The 14,199-nt window shown below is 48.6% G+C and overlaps 1 protein-coding gene and 1 long non-coding RNA gene across 2 annotated transcripts; both read left to right on the top strand.

Annotated features, from left to right (window-relative positions):
- Nucleotides 1–4,158: 4,158 nt before the first annotated feature.
- Nucleotides 4,159–6,430, top strand: LOC120713742 (BAG family molecular chaperone regulator 1-like). Its single transcript, XM_039999703.1, has 3 exons — nt 4,159–4,935; nt 5,073–5,329; nt 5,456–6,430. The coding sequence occupies exons 1-3, from the start codon at nt 4,707–4,709 to the stop codon at nt 5,903–5,905; spliced, it is 936 nt and encodes a 311-aa protein (XP_039855637.1). The 5' UTR covers nt 4,159–4,706; the 3' UTR covers nt 5,906–6,430.
- A 1,524-nt stretch (nt 6,431–7,954) lies between these two features.
- Nucleotides 7,955–8,924, top strand: LOC120713741. Its single transcript, XR_005691261.1, has 2 exons — nt 7,955–8,125; nt 8,487–8,924. It is a non-coding gene; the product is annotated as an uncharacterized LOC120713741 (long non-coding RNA).
- Nucleotides 8,925–14,199: the final 5,275 nt, after the last annotated feature.

Here is a 14,199-nt window from a genome sequence, read left to right as displayed (position 1 = left end):
CGGTGCCGAGTCGAGTGCAGGTGCAGCTTTACGCGGCCGGGTCGAGAATGATGAGGCCGCCGTGCTGCCTGCATTAGATCACTGGGCGCATGCAGGACCATCGTCGTCCATGGCATGGCATCCCCGATCGACGACGCTGCTTTTGGCTCCATCTGGTGCCCTTCAGCTGCCTTAACCTGATCGTCGGCGTCCCGGCCGGTTGCCGACGAATTGAACCAGCAAGCAAGCCTTGCTCGTCACTCTACTGCTACTGGTGTACGCACAGACTCCATATACCATGGTCCTGGGACTACAGTTCACCGCACCAGAGGCCATGGGTCTGCAAATGGAAGCACATACTACTACTATAGTAGTACAAGCTTAATCGATCGTACCTGGACTAATGATTGAGTAATCCATCTGCGGTTGTTGCTGTGCGCAAGCCATGCGTGATTAACTAATGAGCACCGCAGATTATCAGCCCATCACACCATACGCCTCATCAGGAACCGACACTTGCCGCCTGACAGACAGGCTCCCAACTACTGGTAGGTGCAAGGCGCTCGGTCGACCCGACGAGGGGGGAGAAGCTAGGGCCCCGGCCCGGCCGGGGAAAGGAGCTGAGCACACGCCTGGGTCGCTCGCCACCGGTGCGCACGCGCACAGATAGCGGTGTCAGGTTTGGTGAAGTGGCGAGCTCCGATCCGATCCATCCGGAACGAGCTTGCTTGGAGGCCAAGGCCGGCAGCTGTGACAGAACCGCCAAATTAACACTCAAATTAAGCTAAATGTCCATCATTTGAACACATCAGGCACATTTGGCTTAACGGTTTAATTTGACAGTCCTTTCGAAACCGACATTCCGATCGAAACAAACACCAGTAGTCCCACGCGAAGGTGAGCGCAGGCAGTACAAATATGACGAGTACATATAAATACGATTACAATACTGAGTAGAGTACACTAAGTTCTACAGACCTGGTTTAATTACATATGTAAAATACAAGAGCAACTTTATTTTAAAACAAGGTCCAATATAGAAACTTGACGTCTATAATACACAAAGTGCCGTATCGAATCACACACTCAGCCCACGGGTGTGTGATTTGAAAACTAGCCATAACTAAGCATCTGGTCCGGCCATCTCCCAACCATCCGCGCCAAGCTGTATAAACTTAGCACAACAAGGGCAGAAGTCGATCCCATCCTGACCTGAAATAGTTTGAGCCACAACCCTGAGTATACTAATACTCCGCAAGGCTTACCCGACCAGTGGGTATAACTTAGCCCACATAACTAGACATGCAAAGCTTTTGGCTGTTGGTTACTTTTGCAGAAAAAGCTCTAGAAATGAGTCCTTATTTTCCCTCTTTTAGCTCCAAATTCTATATTCATAAATCATTAACTATTATTTGCACCTGCTAAGCAATCATAACAGCATGGAGTAATAATTCCTGGTAGGCTCTACTAATCATCACTTAAAATCCATATAGCATCACTACGATGTGGTGCCGTGATCAAGGTGCTCATATCCGAGATGCGACGTACGGCGGATCGATCCGATTTAACCTTGCAAGGTGGACCTAACCAACACGGCACGTATTAGCCCCGTCGGACCATACGGACCAACCATTCCCCTCCCCGCCTCGAACTACAGAACCGCCCCACCTGCATATAGTCAGCCGAGCCCTACGAGAGACCACCAAAAGTAAACTTAAACATCCCATTTCTCCGCGGCCACTCGACTCGCCCTAAGGGGTGGGTAGAAGTTCTGTACTTTCGAATCAAGGCAGTACTCGGATTACCGGTTTCGACTACCTCCTACTCCCGGCATGCGGTTAGTACAATTCAAACTCGATCACAGGGCCAGGCAACGAACGGTCCTTAACCGACACAGGCGGGGCTAACCTTTCCCCGCCCGGTCTCCATTTTCTTTTCCTTATCCAACCTATTCCAATATTCCATATACTCAAAATAACGAGATAACCTATATCTCGCGAGTGACCCGAAATCACTCGTCTTCTACCGAGTTCTATTAAGCATAGCATTTCTATCGTCCTCTATATACTAGTATAACTCGAGGAGACCTAGGCATCATGCAACTAGGGTTTCAAATAATTCCTGAACCTAATGCACAAGTAATAGAAACATAATATAGGTGTCATAGTTTGAAATAAACGGATGTGCGCCAGGGCTTGCCTGTGGGCTGCTGCTCAGAGCTAGTGTCCACTGGGCCTTGGGCCGGGTCGTCACGAAACGCCTGCGGGGCTGGCTCCGTCTGCTCTTGCGGCTCCGCGATCACCTCGTATACGACTTCCTCGGTCGCGGATTCTATATGTATGCATATGAAACAATGAGTAAATGTCATGCATAAGAGACAACGAGTAAATGCCAACATGACTTTGCCATTAGATGATAAACATTAAACAAATTAATAATTTACATAAAAGGATGCAAGTATGGTGATAAATAACTTTAACCCTAAGTGCTAGGAACAACTAGAGGCCAAATTATCAATTAGAGCATGATTTACTATAAAATAAAATATGACTCGCAAAGACATTATTAATTGCCTCTTATAATTTGTATAAAAATCTACATGTAGAATAAATATTATTATACCTATACACATATTTAAGTTTGGTTCCATATTATATTCATATATTAAACTAGGTCCTATGAGTATGAAAATTTTATGGTGGATCACTCATGTTTAAAGTAAGCTACTGAAAAAATTTCATAATCTTTAGATTAACAGATTTATAGAAATTAATTAAACAAGACTAAACACAATCTAAATTATTGCAGGGGTAAAAATGTCATTTTGCCACTGTGGATATTTTTCCTCTATATATCTTACTCTAACAAACCCAACAAAATTTATTTCATATTTTACGCATTTTTCCTTGAATTTATATGGAATTTACAAGCTATAGCGGAAAATAAACACAAATAAAAGAAAATTCTCCCCTTAACCCCCCACTGACCAGTGGGCCCCACTGGTCAGTGGGACAAAACAGAGGAGGGGCGGCCCGGCCAGGCACGCCATGGCGCGCGGCGCAGCTCGCGGCGCAAGGGGGCGGCGAGGCCCGCGGCCGGCGGCGGTCGGCGGCGGCCCGCGCGGCGGCGCGGCAGCCGCAGCGCAGTGGGGCCCGCGCGCACGCGCCCTAGGCAGCGGCGAGGTCAGCGGCGGCGGCATGCCCTAGCGGCGGCGCGACACAGGGGAGGTGGCGGCGCGGCTTGTGCCGGCGGCAGTGGGGCCAGGCGGCGGCGGGGCGGCGCGGTGCGAGCAACAGTGAGCTCGGGAGACGTCGTGGGCGACTTGGCGGCGTCACCGACGGCCGGCACGCGGCGACGTTCCTCGACGGCCACGCAACGGCTTCGGGAGGCGTCGGCGCCATTACTACGAACCGTGCGTCACCGGGAGAAACAGGTAGAAGGGAGGTGAGAGCATGACATGTGGGGTCCACATGTAAGCTCCAATTTGGCTAAACTTCCTTAATCTTTGGTGAATTCGTAATTTTGATTTGAATTTGAAAATCGGATTGTTACAGCAACGAGGAAGGCCGCGGCGTCCCGAGCAAGGCTTGCAGGTCGCCACCAACCGCCGGCCGGGCGCGGCAGGAGCAGCTGCAGGACACGATGCGCTGCGCTGCGTCCATCGCAACCACCCCCACCCGACGACGCGTCGAGGCAGAGGCAGGCAAGGTGGCTTGTTGCTGCAGGTCGCCGCCGCCGGGTGACACGTCCATCATCCGTCCGTCGGTCGATCGATCAGATGGTTAAAACATCGCCACTCAAGCTGTGTTTAGTTGAAAAGAATGCGAAAAGCACTGTAGCACTTTTCATTTGTATGTGGTAAATATTGTCCTATCATAGGCTAACTAGGCTCAAAAGATTCGTCTCGCAACGTACATCAAAACTATGCAATTAGTTTTTTTATTTACCTACATTTAGTACTCCATGTATGGATCATTTGTTATATTTAATGTTTTGATGTGATTTCGATGTGATGGAAAGTTTGGAAAATTTAGAGTTGGGAGAACTAAGGACAGCCTCAAAGTCTGAACTAACTGAAAGACGCCGCGAAATTTCTTTGCTCTGAATGTAGTATATGGTGAGATGGCAAATGCCATCAGCAGGCCAGAAGGCCATGCCCATTGGCGGACTAGTTTTTGACGTCCACTTGTACGGTGACCCCGCACCTGTAATGTAACCTGCTGCTTGCTTCACCGCGAGCTGGTGGCTTCCTTCCTTGGCTCTGGGCCTTTGGCTTGCTCGTCGCTTGCTTGCTTCGGTTTCCCAGTATAAATATTCCGGTGCCGAGCTCCGGGCTGGCCCTTAGTTCTTGTATCATCGTGTCCTTTTCCTCCTACCACCACACACCATTCCCTTCTCCTTTCTTCTCCATCCTCTTCCTCTTGGTTTCTCCATTCCAAGCTTACTACAAGGCATTTATTTGCTTCTAGTCTACTAGTCCCCAAGCAACAACTATTTTTTCCGGTTCTGGTGCAGCAGCGGATTAAGCTCGCAGCCATTAGCAGCTAATTAACCAGCAGATTTCCTCTCGCTAACAACCCTCTCTTTTTTTGAGCTTGAGCTTGGTGATCGGCCGGCTCGAGTCGAGTGTACATACACACATACGCACGCTTCTGCTACCTGCTAGTAGGAGCCTAGGACAGTACAGTTGATCGATCGACCGAATCGATAGGTTTAGAAGAAGGAAGATGATGCGCGGGGCCAGGGAGCAGAGGGTGGCCTTCTCGCCGATGAAGGAGGCCGCGGCGGTGCCCAAGGAGGAGGTGTGGGAGGTCCGGCCGGGGGGCATGCTGGTGCAGAAGCGGAGCCCCGACGCGGACCCGCCCCCCGGCGGCGCGCCCGTGCCCACCATCCGCGTCAAGGTCAAGTTCAACGGCGTCTACCACGAGATCTACATCAACGCCCAGGCCTCCTTCGGTACGTACTGCCTTTGATGCTGCCAATGCAGATTCTGATTTCTTTCTTTCTTTGCTCGATTATTGCTCTGCGTCTGCGATAGACAATAAGATTGTTTCGTTTCTGATCGGGTGTGTGGATGAACGAATGGCTGGCAGGCGAGCTGAAGAAGCTGCTGTCGGAGAAGACGGGCCTGCACCCGGACGACCAGAAGGTGGTGTACAAGGACAAGGAGCGCGACTCCAAGGCGTTCCTCGACATGGCCGGCGTCAAGGACCGCTCCAAGATGCTCATGCTCGAGGACCCCGCCGCAAAGGCCAAGCGCCTCCTCGAGGAGCGCCGGACCAGCAAGGCCGAGCGCGCCGCCAAGGCCGTCGCGCGCGTCGCGCTCGACGTCGACAAGCTCGCCACCAAGGTACTATCTTTGAGTTGACACCATCATCCGCGGCCGGCGCGGCGGCGCTACTCAATTCCTCCTGCTCTTGCAATGCATACATGGTTGGCTTCACATTATTCTATCAATAATGTAATTCTTGGGCAGGTGTCGGCGCTGGAGACGATCGTGAGCAAGGGCGGCAAGGTGGTGGACGCCGACGTGGTGGCGCTGACGGAGGCGCTGATGAACGAGCTGGTGAAGCTGGACTCTATCGCCGCCGACGGCGAGGTGAAGGCGCAGCGGCGGGCGCAGGAGAAGCGGGTGCAGAAGCACGTGGAGACGCTGGACGCCATCCGCGCCAAGAACAATAAGGCGAGCGGCAAGGCGCGGCCGCCGCACCTCCCGCCGCGCCCGCCCCCGGTGGCGCAGCGCCGGCAGTTCCAGCCGCCGGTGCCCACCACGGCGACGGCCCCGGCGCCGCAGACGCAGACGGCGAGCTGGGAGACGTTCGACCTCCTGTCGTCGGTGCCGTCGACGTCGGCGGCACCCGTGACGACCATGGCCCCTGCGACCACCACCACGCCGTCCCCGCGGTTCGAGTGGGAGCTCTTCTAGAACGGAGGCGCTCCCACCTGCTGCTGGTCCCCCTCGCGCCACATGTGTGCCTGTCCATTGGCTCGCCCGGTACCTTTCTTTGTTGTCCATCCACCTCGGCCATGGTGCAAGTCAATCGCCATTGTTTCTTTCTTTCTTCTCTTTATTCGTTCTTGCTTTCTTTGTTTCTCTCCGTCCTTTGTTGAGTGTATATTGATCTGATCTCCACAAAAAGAAAAGAAAGAAAAAGGCAAGAACTGCAGCGATGAGCTAGTGAGGTGAAGAAACTAGAAGCTAGCAAGCAAGCACATCCATGGTGTTTGTCGGTGTCTGTCTGTCTGCAAAATAAGTGGTGGCCTTGCGATCGGTGGACGGAGGATTTTTCCCATGCCCATATGTGTATAGTAGTAGCAGTACAGTGTACAGTGTACATGAATGAAAACAGTGTCCCAACACACACACATTTGTTTGTGCCGTATGTACTGTAGTACGATGGATCATCGTTCCTTCACCCCACATTGTGCAATCCAACTAACAATGCTCGTCGCCGCTGGTTCGATCTGGTGTGTAGTATTCTCTTTCAGACTTTTTCTTTATTTCAGACTCGAGGGACAGACAGTGATGTGTAGGAGTATTGCAGTCGCGGATGGAGCGCACTGATTGGGAGCCTGGCATTGGCTTGCAGCTGTGCTCAATTATTGGGCATCGATCTCAGCATCTGCCAGGGCAAGCATCAGTAGGGTCGTTAGAACTTTGGATTGGATGAACGTGAACTCGCCGGCCGGCATGCATAAAAAGAGTACGTACTAATCTATGGGCCTGGTCAGCAGGGTTGTTAGTTAAGTAGTACTAGTGTGCAAGTGTACATGCATGCCAGGCTCCAAAAAAAGATTCCTCCATATATATGCTAATAGTATAGTGTGTATAAAACTATGAATAATCTTTCTTGTAATTTGCTCATGTCATTTTTTTTATATCTATCCCTGTATGTTTGTGGTTTGACCTTTCTTGTGTCTGTTGAGAACTTGGGATGCTAATAAGCAAAGTGTGGTAGTATGGAGGAAGCTCTGCTGTGTTGTGTCGGCGGGTGGGCGAGGCGTGCAGTTGGGCGAGTGGTTGAGGACCGAGGAGGGTAGGTGAGGCGAGGGGGAGGAGGAGACAGGAATGAGCTTGTGGGCGGATCCGGACGAGTCCATGAGATGAGAGCAGTTGCTGCTGGACAGGACTGGTAGTGGTAGGGTGCTGCTGCTGCCCCCTGCCTGTACTGTAGAATAATCCTCCGTCCGGGCCTCTTTCTTCAGGCTTTTAATGCCCTACTAGTAATCATTGTGTATATATACTGCTTCAGCTTCTTGATGTGTTCCTGGCTAATAACCACTAATTAGTTTAGGTACTATGCTCTCTTTGAACTAGTAGCAGTTTACCAGCAAGTACGACTACACAGTAACGGTAACAAGATTGAGATGAAGGAAATTATTAGCACCAAAACAGAAAATGCAGCAGATACGCCTTATTTGTTGCGCGCGCGAGGCAGCAGCAGCGTGCAGGCCGTAGGACGCGGGCGTGCGTTGGATGGAGGTGACAGCGTGCAGAGAAGAAGGAAAAGGGCTCGGGTGCACGTTGCGTTGGCAAACGTGTTTAGATGCCAAGGAGGCGTGTGTCTCTTTGGATTCTGGGACGGACGAAGCTTGCATTGAGGGCCAGCCCAACGCCCCAACCCCTCCGGTGGTCTCGTCTCGTCTCTCTCGGCAGGCGGGTAGGGTAGGGTAGGGTGAGCAGAGCAGTGAGCACGCAAAAACAACTCGCCACCTGCTGCTTGCATTGCATTGCATTGCTTTTGCTTTGCTATAAATAAAACAAGCAAATCCATGGATGGGATGGGTTTGCGGACGACTCACTTGACGGCGCTAATCGATCCGATGCCGCTGCGGAGTCGCTGTCCGAGTCGTCGTCGTCCGCCCGCCCCGTGATCGTACGTGATCCATGTCATCTGATGGAGCCGAGCCGATCGACGACTTGCTCGTGTTAACGATTAGTACTAAAGACGACGTGCACATTAGCAGCCAGCCTGCAGCTGCCTTGTAGCAGCAGGTCGCCGGTATAGTAGAGCTTAATCGGCGTTGCTTTGTTCGCTAGGGTCGACAAAGGGACAAGAAGCGCGAGCGGTGAGAGCACCGCACCGTACAACAAGCTGCTGCTGCATGCAGGCGTCGGTTGCTGGAGCCTCAACAACAAGAGCAGGTTGGTTTGGTGAAGGATACATCGGATTATTGGAAGCGTCGCGTTGACTCTGACACCATTAATTAGTAGCTGCTCCGGTCATTTGCTTTTGGTTCTCGCTCGTTTCCCATCGGCCTCCACTCCACCGGCGGTTGCCCGCCCGTCGCCAGTGACTGACGTGCGCGGAAATGCAGGCGCCGCAACAACCTCGATTTTATTTATTTTCACGTCTCTCTCTCTCTACTCATACGTTACATTCCACTTTTTAATTTGTTTGTTTCGGGACGAGTCAGACACCGGATAGTTGATACATACATACAGGCAGTATATGTATATTAAACTCAATTAATCGTCTGACAGTTTTTATTTGGATAATGTACAGTGGGTGAGTGTCGTGACCGATGGGTAGAGCGCAGTTGACAAAGTACTGGAAGCAAACATGTTGCTTCGCTCTGGACGCAGGACCTTGTAAAGATGCCAATGGAGGGACTCTCCATTGCGGCGTGGTGGGAACAGGAGCCAGCAGGCTTGCCCAAGAAGCTGCGCAGGACAAAGGCATCAATAATGATGTACACCGCTTGGAACCTATGCAAGGAAAGGAACCGGCGCATTTTTTAGCACACTTCCTCAGACACAGTTCGAGTACTTCAGGAGATCAAGGGGAGGTTTTAGTTCGGAAGCTCGCTTGTGGCGGGCCAGTGATTCCCTTTTTATCATGATATTTGCTTTCTTAATGCTTGTTTTAGGGTCTCAGAGTCTCGAGTTCATACTGTTTTTTTAATAACAACGTTGTACTAAACTTGCTTGCTTCTTCTTCTTATATGACATAACAGTGCTCCTGCTTCCATTTCAAAAAAAAAAACACGACTACGCGGGGCAGCACGAGCCCGCGCGGGGGATGCAAAAGCAAAATAAACAAGGAGTCGGGGGTTTGATGTTTGGGCCGTGTCGTGGCGGCCGGGCCGTGTGCGGTCAGCTCGCTTCATTTTATTTTATTTCTGTGGGCCAGACCGTGCCATACAGACGACAGGCCCAAATTGCCGTATCGGCGACAATTCAGCCCGGTCGAATGAAGTGGATGGATGATGGTTCCATGAGCCGAGCAGCCCACACGACACTTTGGTCGCAACAGAAAAGACCAACCAACCTTACATATAGGCCCATTGGATTTGACCGTCTAATATTTATATCAAAGGGAAGCTCGCGGCCCGTTTTTACTTGTTTTGTTTCATTGTTTGCCTCATCTTACTACAAACAATATTTCTATTTCTAGTGAGTGGAATCAACATTTGCACTGATGCATTTTTTTTCAAGCACATGCGGTGTGCGTGGTTCGAACCCAAGATCTCTCGCTTCCCGTGTCACCTACACATCACATCTATCTATCTATCTATCTACGTAAGATATGCTAGTATTCTTTTGATATCACTTTCCCAAATCTTATATTGTGTGTTTGACACTCTAAACGATGTTTAATTAGAAAGTTATCGACTACAAAATTTTAGATCTTGTCAAGCACTACAAATTTGGTATAAAGTTTATCTTCATCTGAAATTATTTAAAAAATTCAAAAATTCAACTTTTTGTTTTTACAATTAGATTTCAGAAAGGGTAACGGACATTTTTCCTAGTAAATGATCTTGAACTAATTTTTTGTCAACTACAAAATTTTAGATCTCATCAAACTTTATAACTTGGATATAAAATTTATTTTCATATTAGGTTGTCTATAACTTATATTGGTATAAGGTATAAACTTTAATTTAAGAAATAGTAACAACTATTTGGCCTAGTAAACGATCTTGAACGAAAATATTATCAACTACAAAATTTTAGATCTCATCGAGCTATATAACTTTCTTATAAGATTCATCTTCATCAGACTTCATATGAAATAATTTTTAACTTTTTCTTAGAGAAAAGGATTTGTGCTTGTGGTCGACATAAACGACCGTGCCTCGTATTTGTGCTTGCGGTTGGCTTATGTCGACCACCGCCAACATAAAACGTGGCATTTGTGCTGATGGTCGGGAATAACGACCACCAGGACCCAAAAAAAAAAAGAACAAAGGATCTATGCCACACAGATTGATCGACCACCGGAACAACAAGGAAACGTATAGCTTAATTTGTCGCCTGTATCTGGTCTAGCTCCATATATAGTCGTCCACGGGTTCGGTCACTGTATGTACTAGGACGATACTACACGATCATATTATCGAGAGCAGATTAGGAGAAGAAAAGGCACGTACTACCGAGCGAGAAGTGAAATACTACTATCAAAAAAAAGAGAGAGAGAGAGAGGTGAAATACTAGCCCTATATATAGACGACGGACCGGACCGATAGATGATGTAGCCAGCTAGTCAATGACTGCCGTCCGATCCTGTGCGAAGCAAGCCTCTTTTGACAACAAGCAAAAAATTAAAAGGTTTTGTGCTCATGTTGCGCTGCTTGCATCAAACGGATCGAGATGATGATCGTCGTCGTCGATGGACAGACGAATGAAACAATTAGGAGTAGTAGGCCAGGACCAAGCATGCAGCTGCGTGCGCATGGATAGGATGCCACGGCTAGCTAGCTCGATCGACACATAGGCCACGATCCAGAGCTGGGACTGTTGCTCCCCCGCTTTGGGCACAGTGGAATCGCTGATCCGTCACCTCGGCCGCGCCCTGTGACGCTGTGTGATCGGAATGCACCAGCAACCAATCATTATTCCTTAGTTGTTGCGTCTTGGACTGGATCGCTCTCTGCTACTACCTGCTGCTGCTGTTAGATCACCGATAGATCGAGAGCGATCCATCGTTCCGGCCGGTTCCTTCCAGCTTCGCCCTCGATCCGACGGGAGGCCGGGCCGGGCCACAAGCAGCAGCTGCCCCAGCAGGAGGACGATGCTGCCGGCAGACGGATGAGGTTGCAGATAAGGCGTGAAAAGACTCGCTCCCGGCCGACGACCCTTGGTTTATTTGTGCGGAGGGAGTTGCACTTGGCGCCCGCTCATTAGTCGCCGTAACAAGTACACTAAACAAAAGCGCCATGACAAAGTGCTCCGTCAATATATGGGATGGATTTGTATGGGGCTGTGCACAGTACCGCACATGGAGTGCTTCTTTGAGGCGACAAATTAAAACCACGGCTCCATCTGCTGATTGAATTTATATATATCATTCGTTTCCTTTCTAAAATGACGACAGGGAGATCTATATATCATCGTTGAATTTAACAAGTTTTGCGGGAGTTGAAATCTATCATTTCCTATGAAAATCTTGCAAAGCTCATACCCCACACCATCCAGTCAGGAAAAAAAGAAGAAGAGAGAGCTGTTTTTTTTTTTTTGGTGTAGCCGTGTAGGTGAGATGGATGGCGACAAAAAACTGAAAAGGAGAGGGGGTACCTCGGTCCTCGGCTCGATCACCTGTAACTGCATGCATGCACAAGCTGCTGCTGCATCATGCGGTGGACTAACCGTGACCTCAGAATGTCAGATGCATGCTAGCACGCTCGGCTCATCAGGATGATGGTCTCAGTACGTACGTCTTGGTCCACAACCATCCAAGCTAGTATAGCTGCGGGCATTTTCATCCTGGCGCCTTGTTCGGCTGGGAGATTCAGCCAGCCACAACAGTATTTTCCTCTCACGCTAAATCAGCCAGCCAGCCAGCCAGTCAGCCAACCAGCAGTATTTTCCTCTCACGCCAAATCAGCCAGCCATCCAGCCAGCCAGCCAGCTAGCCGAACAAGGCTTGGAATTGCCATTATCCATGGAATTAGTAGCTAGCACTCTTATCTTTGTAACCTCACACTTCGAAGATATATCTAGAGGGGTAAAAATAAAACTTAATTACCGGTCACTTTTCAGTGTGCAAGAAGAATTGTGTGTCTACCCTTCCAGTTTTCATGAGATATCCTTTCTAGTGGAGGTTAGTGTGTGTTTTTTTTCTATACCGACGGTAGCTTGTAACTTGTAAGAGTTGAGATATATGAGAGCAGTATATGGGGCTCACCTACACTGCTACACACAGGAGTACTACAAAGCCCTAACAGCCTGAAATTTGGGCTGCAACTGGGGGGACTACCGGATGAGGGAAGTAGATCTATTGGGAAAAAGCCAACCTTTCCTAAAGCGAGATAGTCATGGATGACACCAGCTAGTCTTTTTTTTTTTGGGCACATGACACCAGCTAGTCCTACAGTTCCAATCATACAGCACCTAGGAACAGCACTGCCTGCTGCTTGGACATTTAGGCAGTGAAGTTCATGTTGCATCCTGTTTTGAAAAAGTTTGTACAGTAGGGCATCTTAAGCTTACTATTTCATTGATCCTTATATAAGACATGCTAGAAGAAGCAAAAAGTCACAAAAACTCTCATAGAAAATATATGGGCATCATTTAGTGAATTATAATAATCTTTTGGCAACAAAAATATCCATTGGATACAACCTATCTCTAAGGCCCTCCACAGCGTGGAGTGATGCCAGAAAAAAAAATTAGGACCCACAAGTGAGAATTGGCATCACTCTTGGCAGGTTGCAGTGTGAGCATCGATGCTAGACAAATAAAAGAGCTAAAAGCTGCCACGAGCGTCAGAGGCTGGCCATCTCACCATCTCACAATGGCATCACCTCTCTCCTCCCTCTCCATTTTTTATTCAACCGGGCACCGGTGAATGTTCTTTCACCGCTTCTAATTTTTCAAGCGCTGGCACCGTGCGTTGCAGTGGTGGGAGTGATGCTCATATGTTCTCACTCCATTCCAGGCATCACTCAAAGCCCACGCTGTGGAAGGCCTAAGTTGTCCACATCTGCCATTATAAGCAAACCTACTACCTAATTTTCTTAAATTACCCACTTCTCTACCATTTGGAAAAATTAAATAAACCAAGTTACTCCCAATACGTACTTGTAAAATACCCATCCTCTTGTCAATAAAAAAAAAGAGCTTTCTTATTTACATCCTTGGGGAGGTGCCACTAATTATCCAGGCAGTAAGGAAGATTGCGTTTTTCTTCTCTAGAAATGCAATATGAAAAATTCTCTGCTGGGGCATGTCACATGTCAGGCCATCCTGGCAGAAGTTGCAGGCACTCTCCCATTTCCTGGGAGCAGGGCATGTCCTCTTCCTGGGGCATCCATCCATCCATCATTTTTGTCCTAGCAATGTACAGGCCGCTCCAGCAAGCATCAGTCAGGACTGAGGGGCAAAGGTTTCAGAGGTGACCACCGAAACGAGAAGAGATAAGAAAGCTATGCATGTGTGCAGAGCGAGGTCCAACCCATGTGAGCATCGATCTCAACCTCCTGGTCCTGCTTACTAGCTAGTGTGTGTACACAGAGACATTTCTGCAAAATTCGGCACTAATGCATGTCATTTTCAGCGATTTCAGCTCAAAATTTGAGACCCTTCATTACTATATTTGGAGAAATAATAACGCTGTCTCCTGAGAAGAATCTTCAGACTAGCTCGACGCCTGGCCGTATCACCGTGTAAATCTTGCTCAGGTAGCACAACATGGATGCCAGATCACCAAGCCCTTCCCCATAATGCAGAGCAGCTAATAACAATCCTTTGCAAAACATTGGAAATGGGGGGAAAAAGTCAAATCAAGTATGATAAACTATTGAGCTCCTGAGCTCACTTAGTCAGATCTTCCATGGGGTTGCCTGCAATAATCAAATGTCAGAGTTTATCATGCAATTTTTTATAAAGATTTGGTTGAGATCTCTCGAGTATTATTCCATGGTCTGATTGGTCAAATGACTCAAAAACTAATACAGCTATATGGTCAACCTTAGGATTGCCGAATCATTTAGAAATTGCACATGGGATCGAGGAGCGTGGGCTGGGATCACTAGTATAATTAATATAAGTCAACTCTCCAAGTCACAGTTGTTGTGAAAATTGCAAAAAAAGAAAAAGAAAGAAAAGGAATTATACTACACCCACAAAAATTAAAGTTCTACAAATTAGCCTGTAAGAGAATTCGAAAACCAGTTTCAGTCTGAGTCGATATATATAGTACCTTGCACACAACATGGCACGGCACGACACGTCACGGCACGAACCAGGCCAGATTTATTAGGACTTGAGTCTGT

Source organism: Panicum virgatum, chromosome 6K (genome assembly GCF_016808335.1).
Source record: "Panicum virgatum strain AP13 chromosome 6K, P.virgatum_v5, whole genome shotgun sequence".
In the NCBI taxonomy this organism is placed as follows: Eukaryota; Viridiplantae; Streptophyta; class Magnoliopsida; order Poales; family Poaceae; genus Panicum; species Panicum virgatum.
The sequence above is the reverse complement of the archived record's forward strand: the minus strand, read 5'-3'. Positions and strand labels throughout refer to the sequence as shown.

Excerpts from the sequence above, each read along its gene's own strand:
- LOC120713742 (XM_039999703.1), top strand. The coding sequence starts at position 4,707 with ATGATGCGCGGGGCCAGGGAGCAGAGGGTGGCCTTCTCGCCGATGAAG. Across the intron at positions 4,936-5,072 it reads CAACGCCCAGGCCTCCTTCG|GCGAGCTGAAGAAGCTGCTG; the intron begins GTACGTACTGCC and ends AATGGCTGGCAG. Across the intron at positions 5,330-5,455 it reads TCGACAAGCTCGCCACCAAG|GTGTCGGCGCTGGAGACGAT; the intron begins GTACTATCTTTG and ends ATTCTTGGGCAG.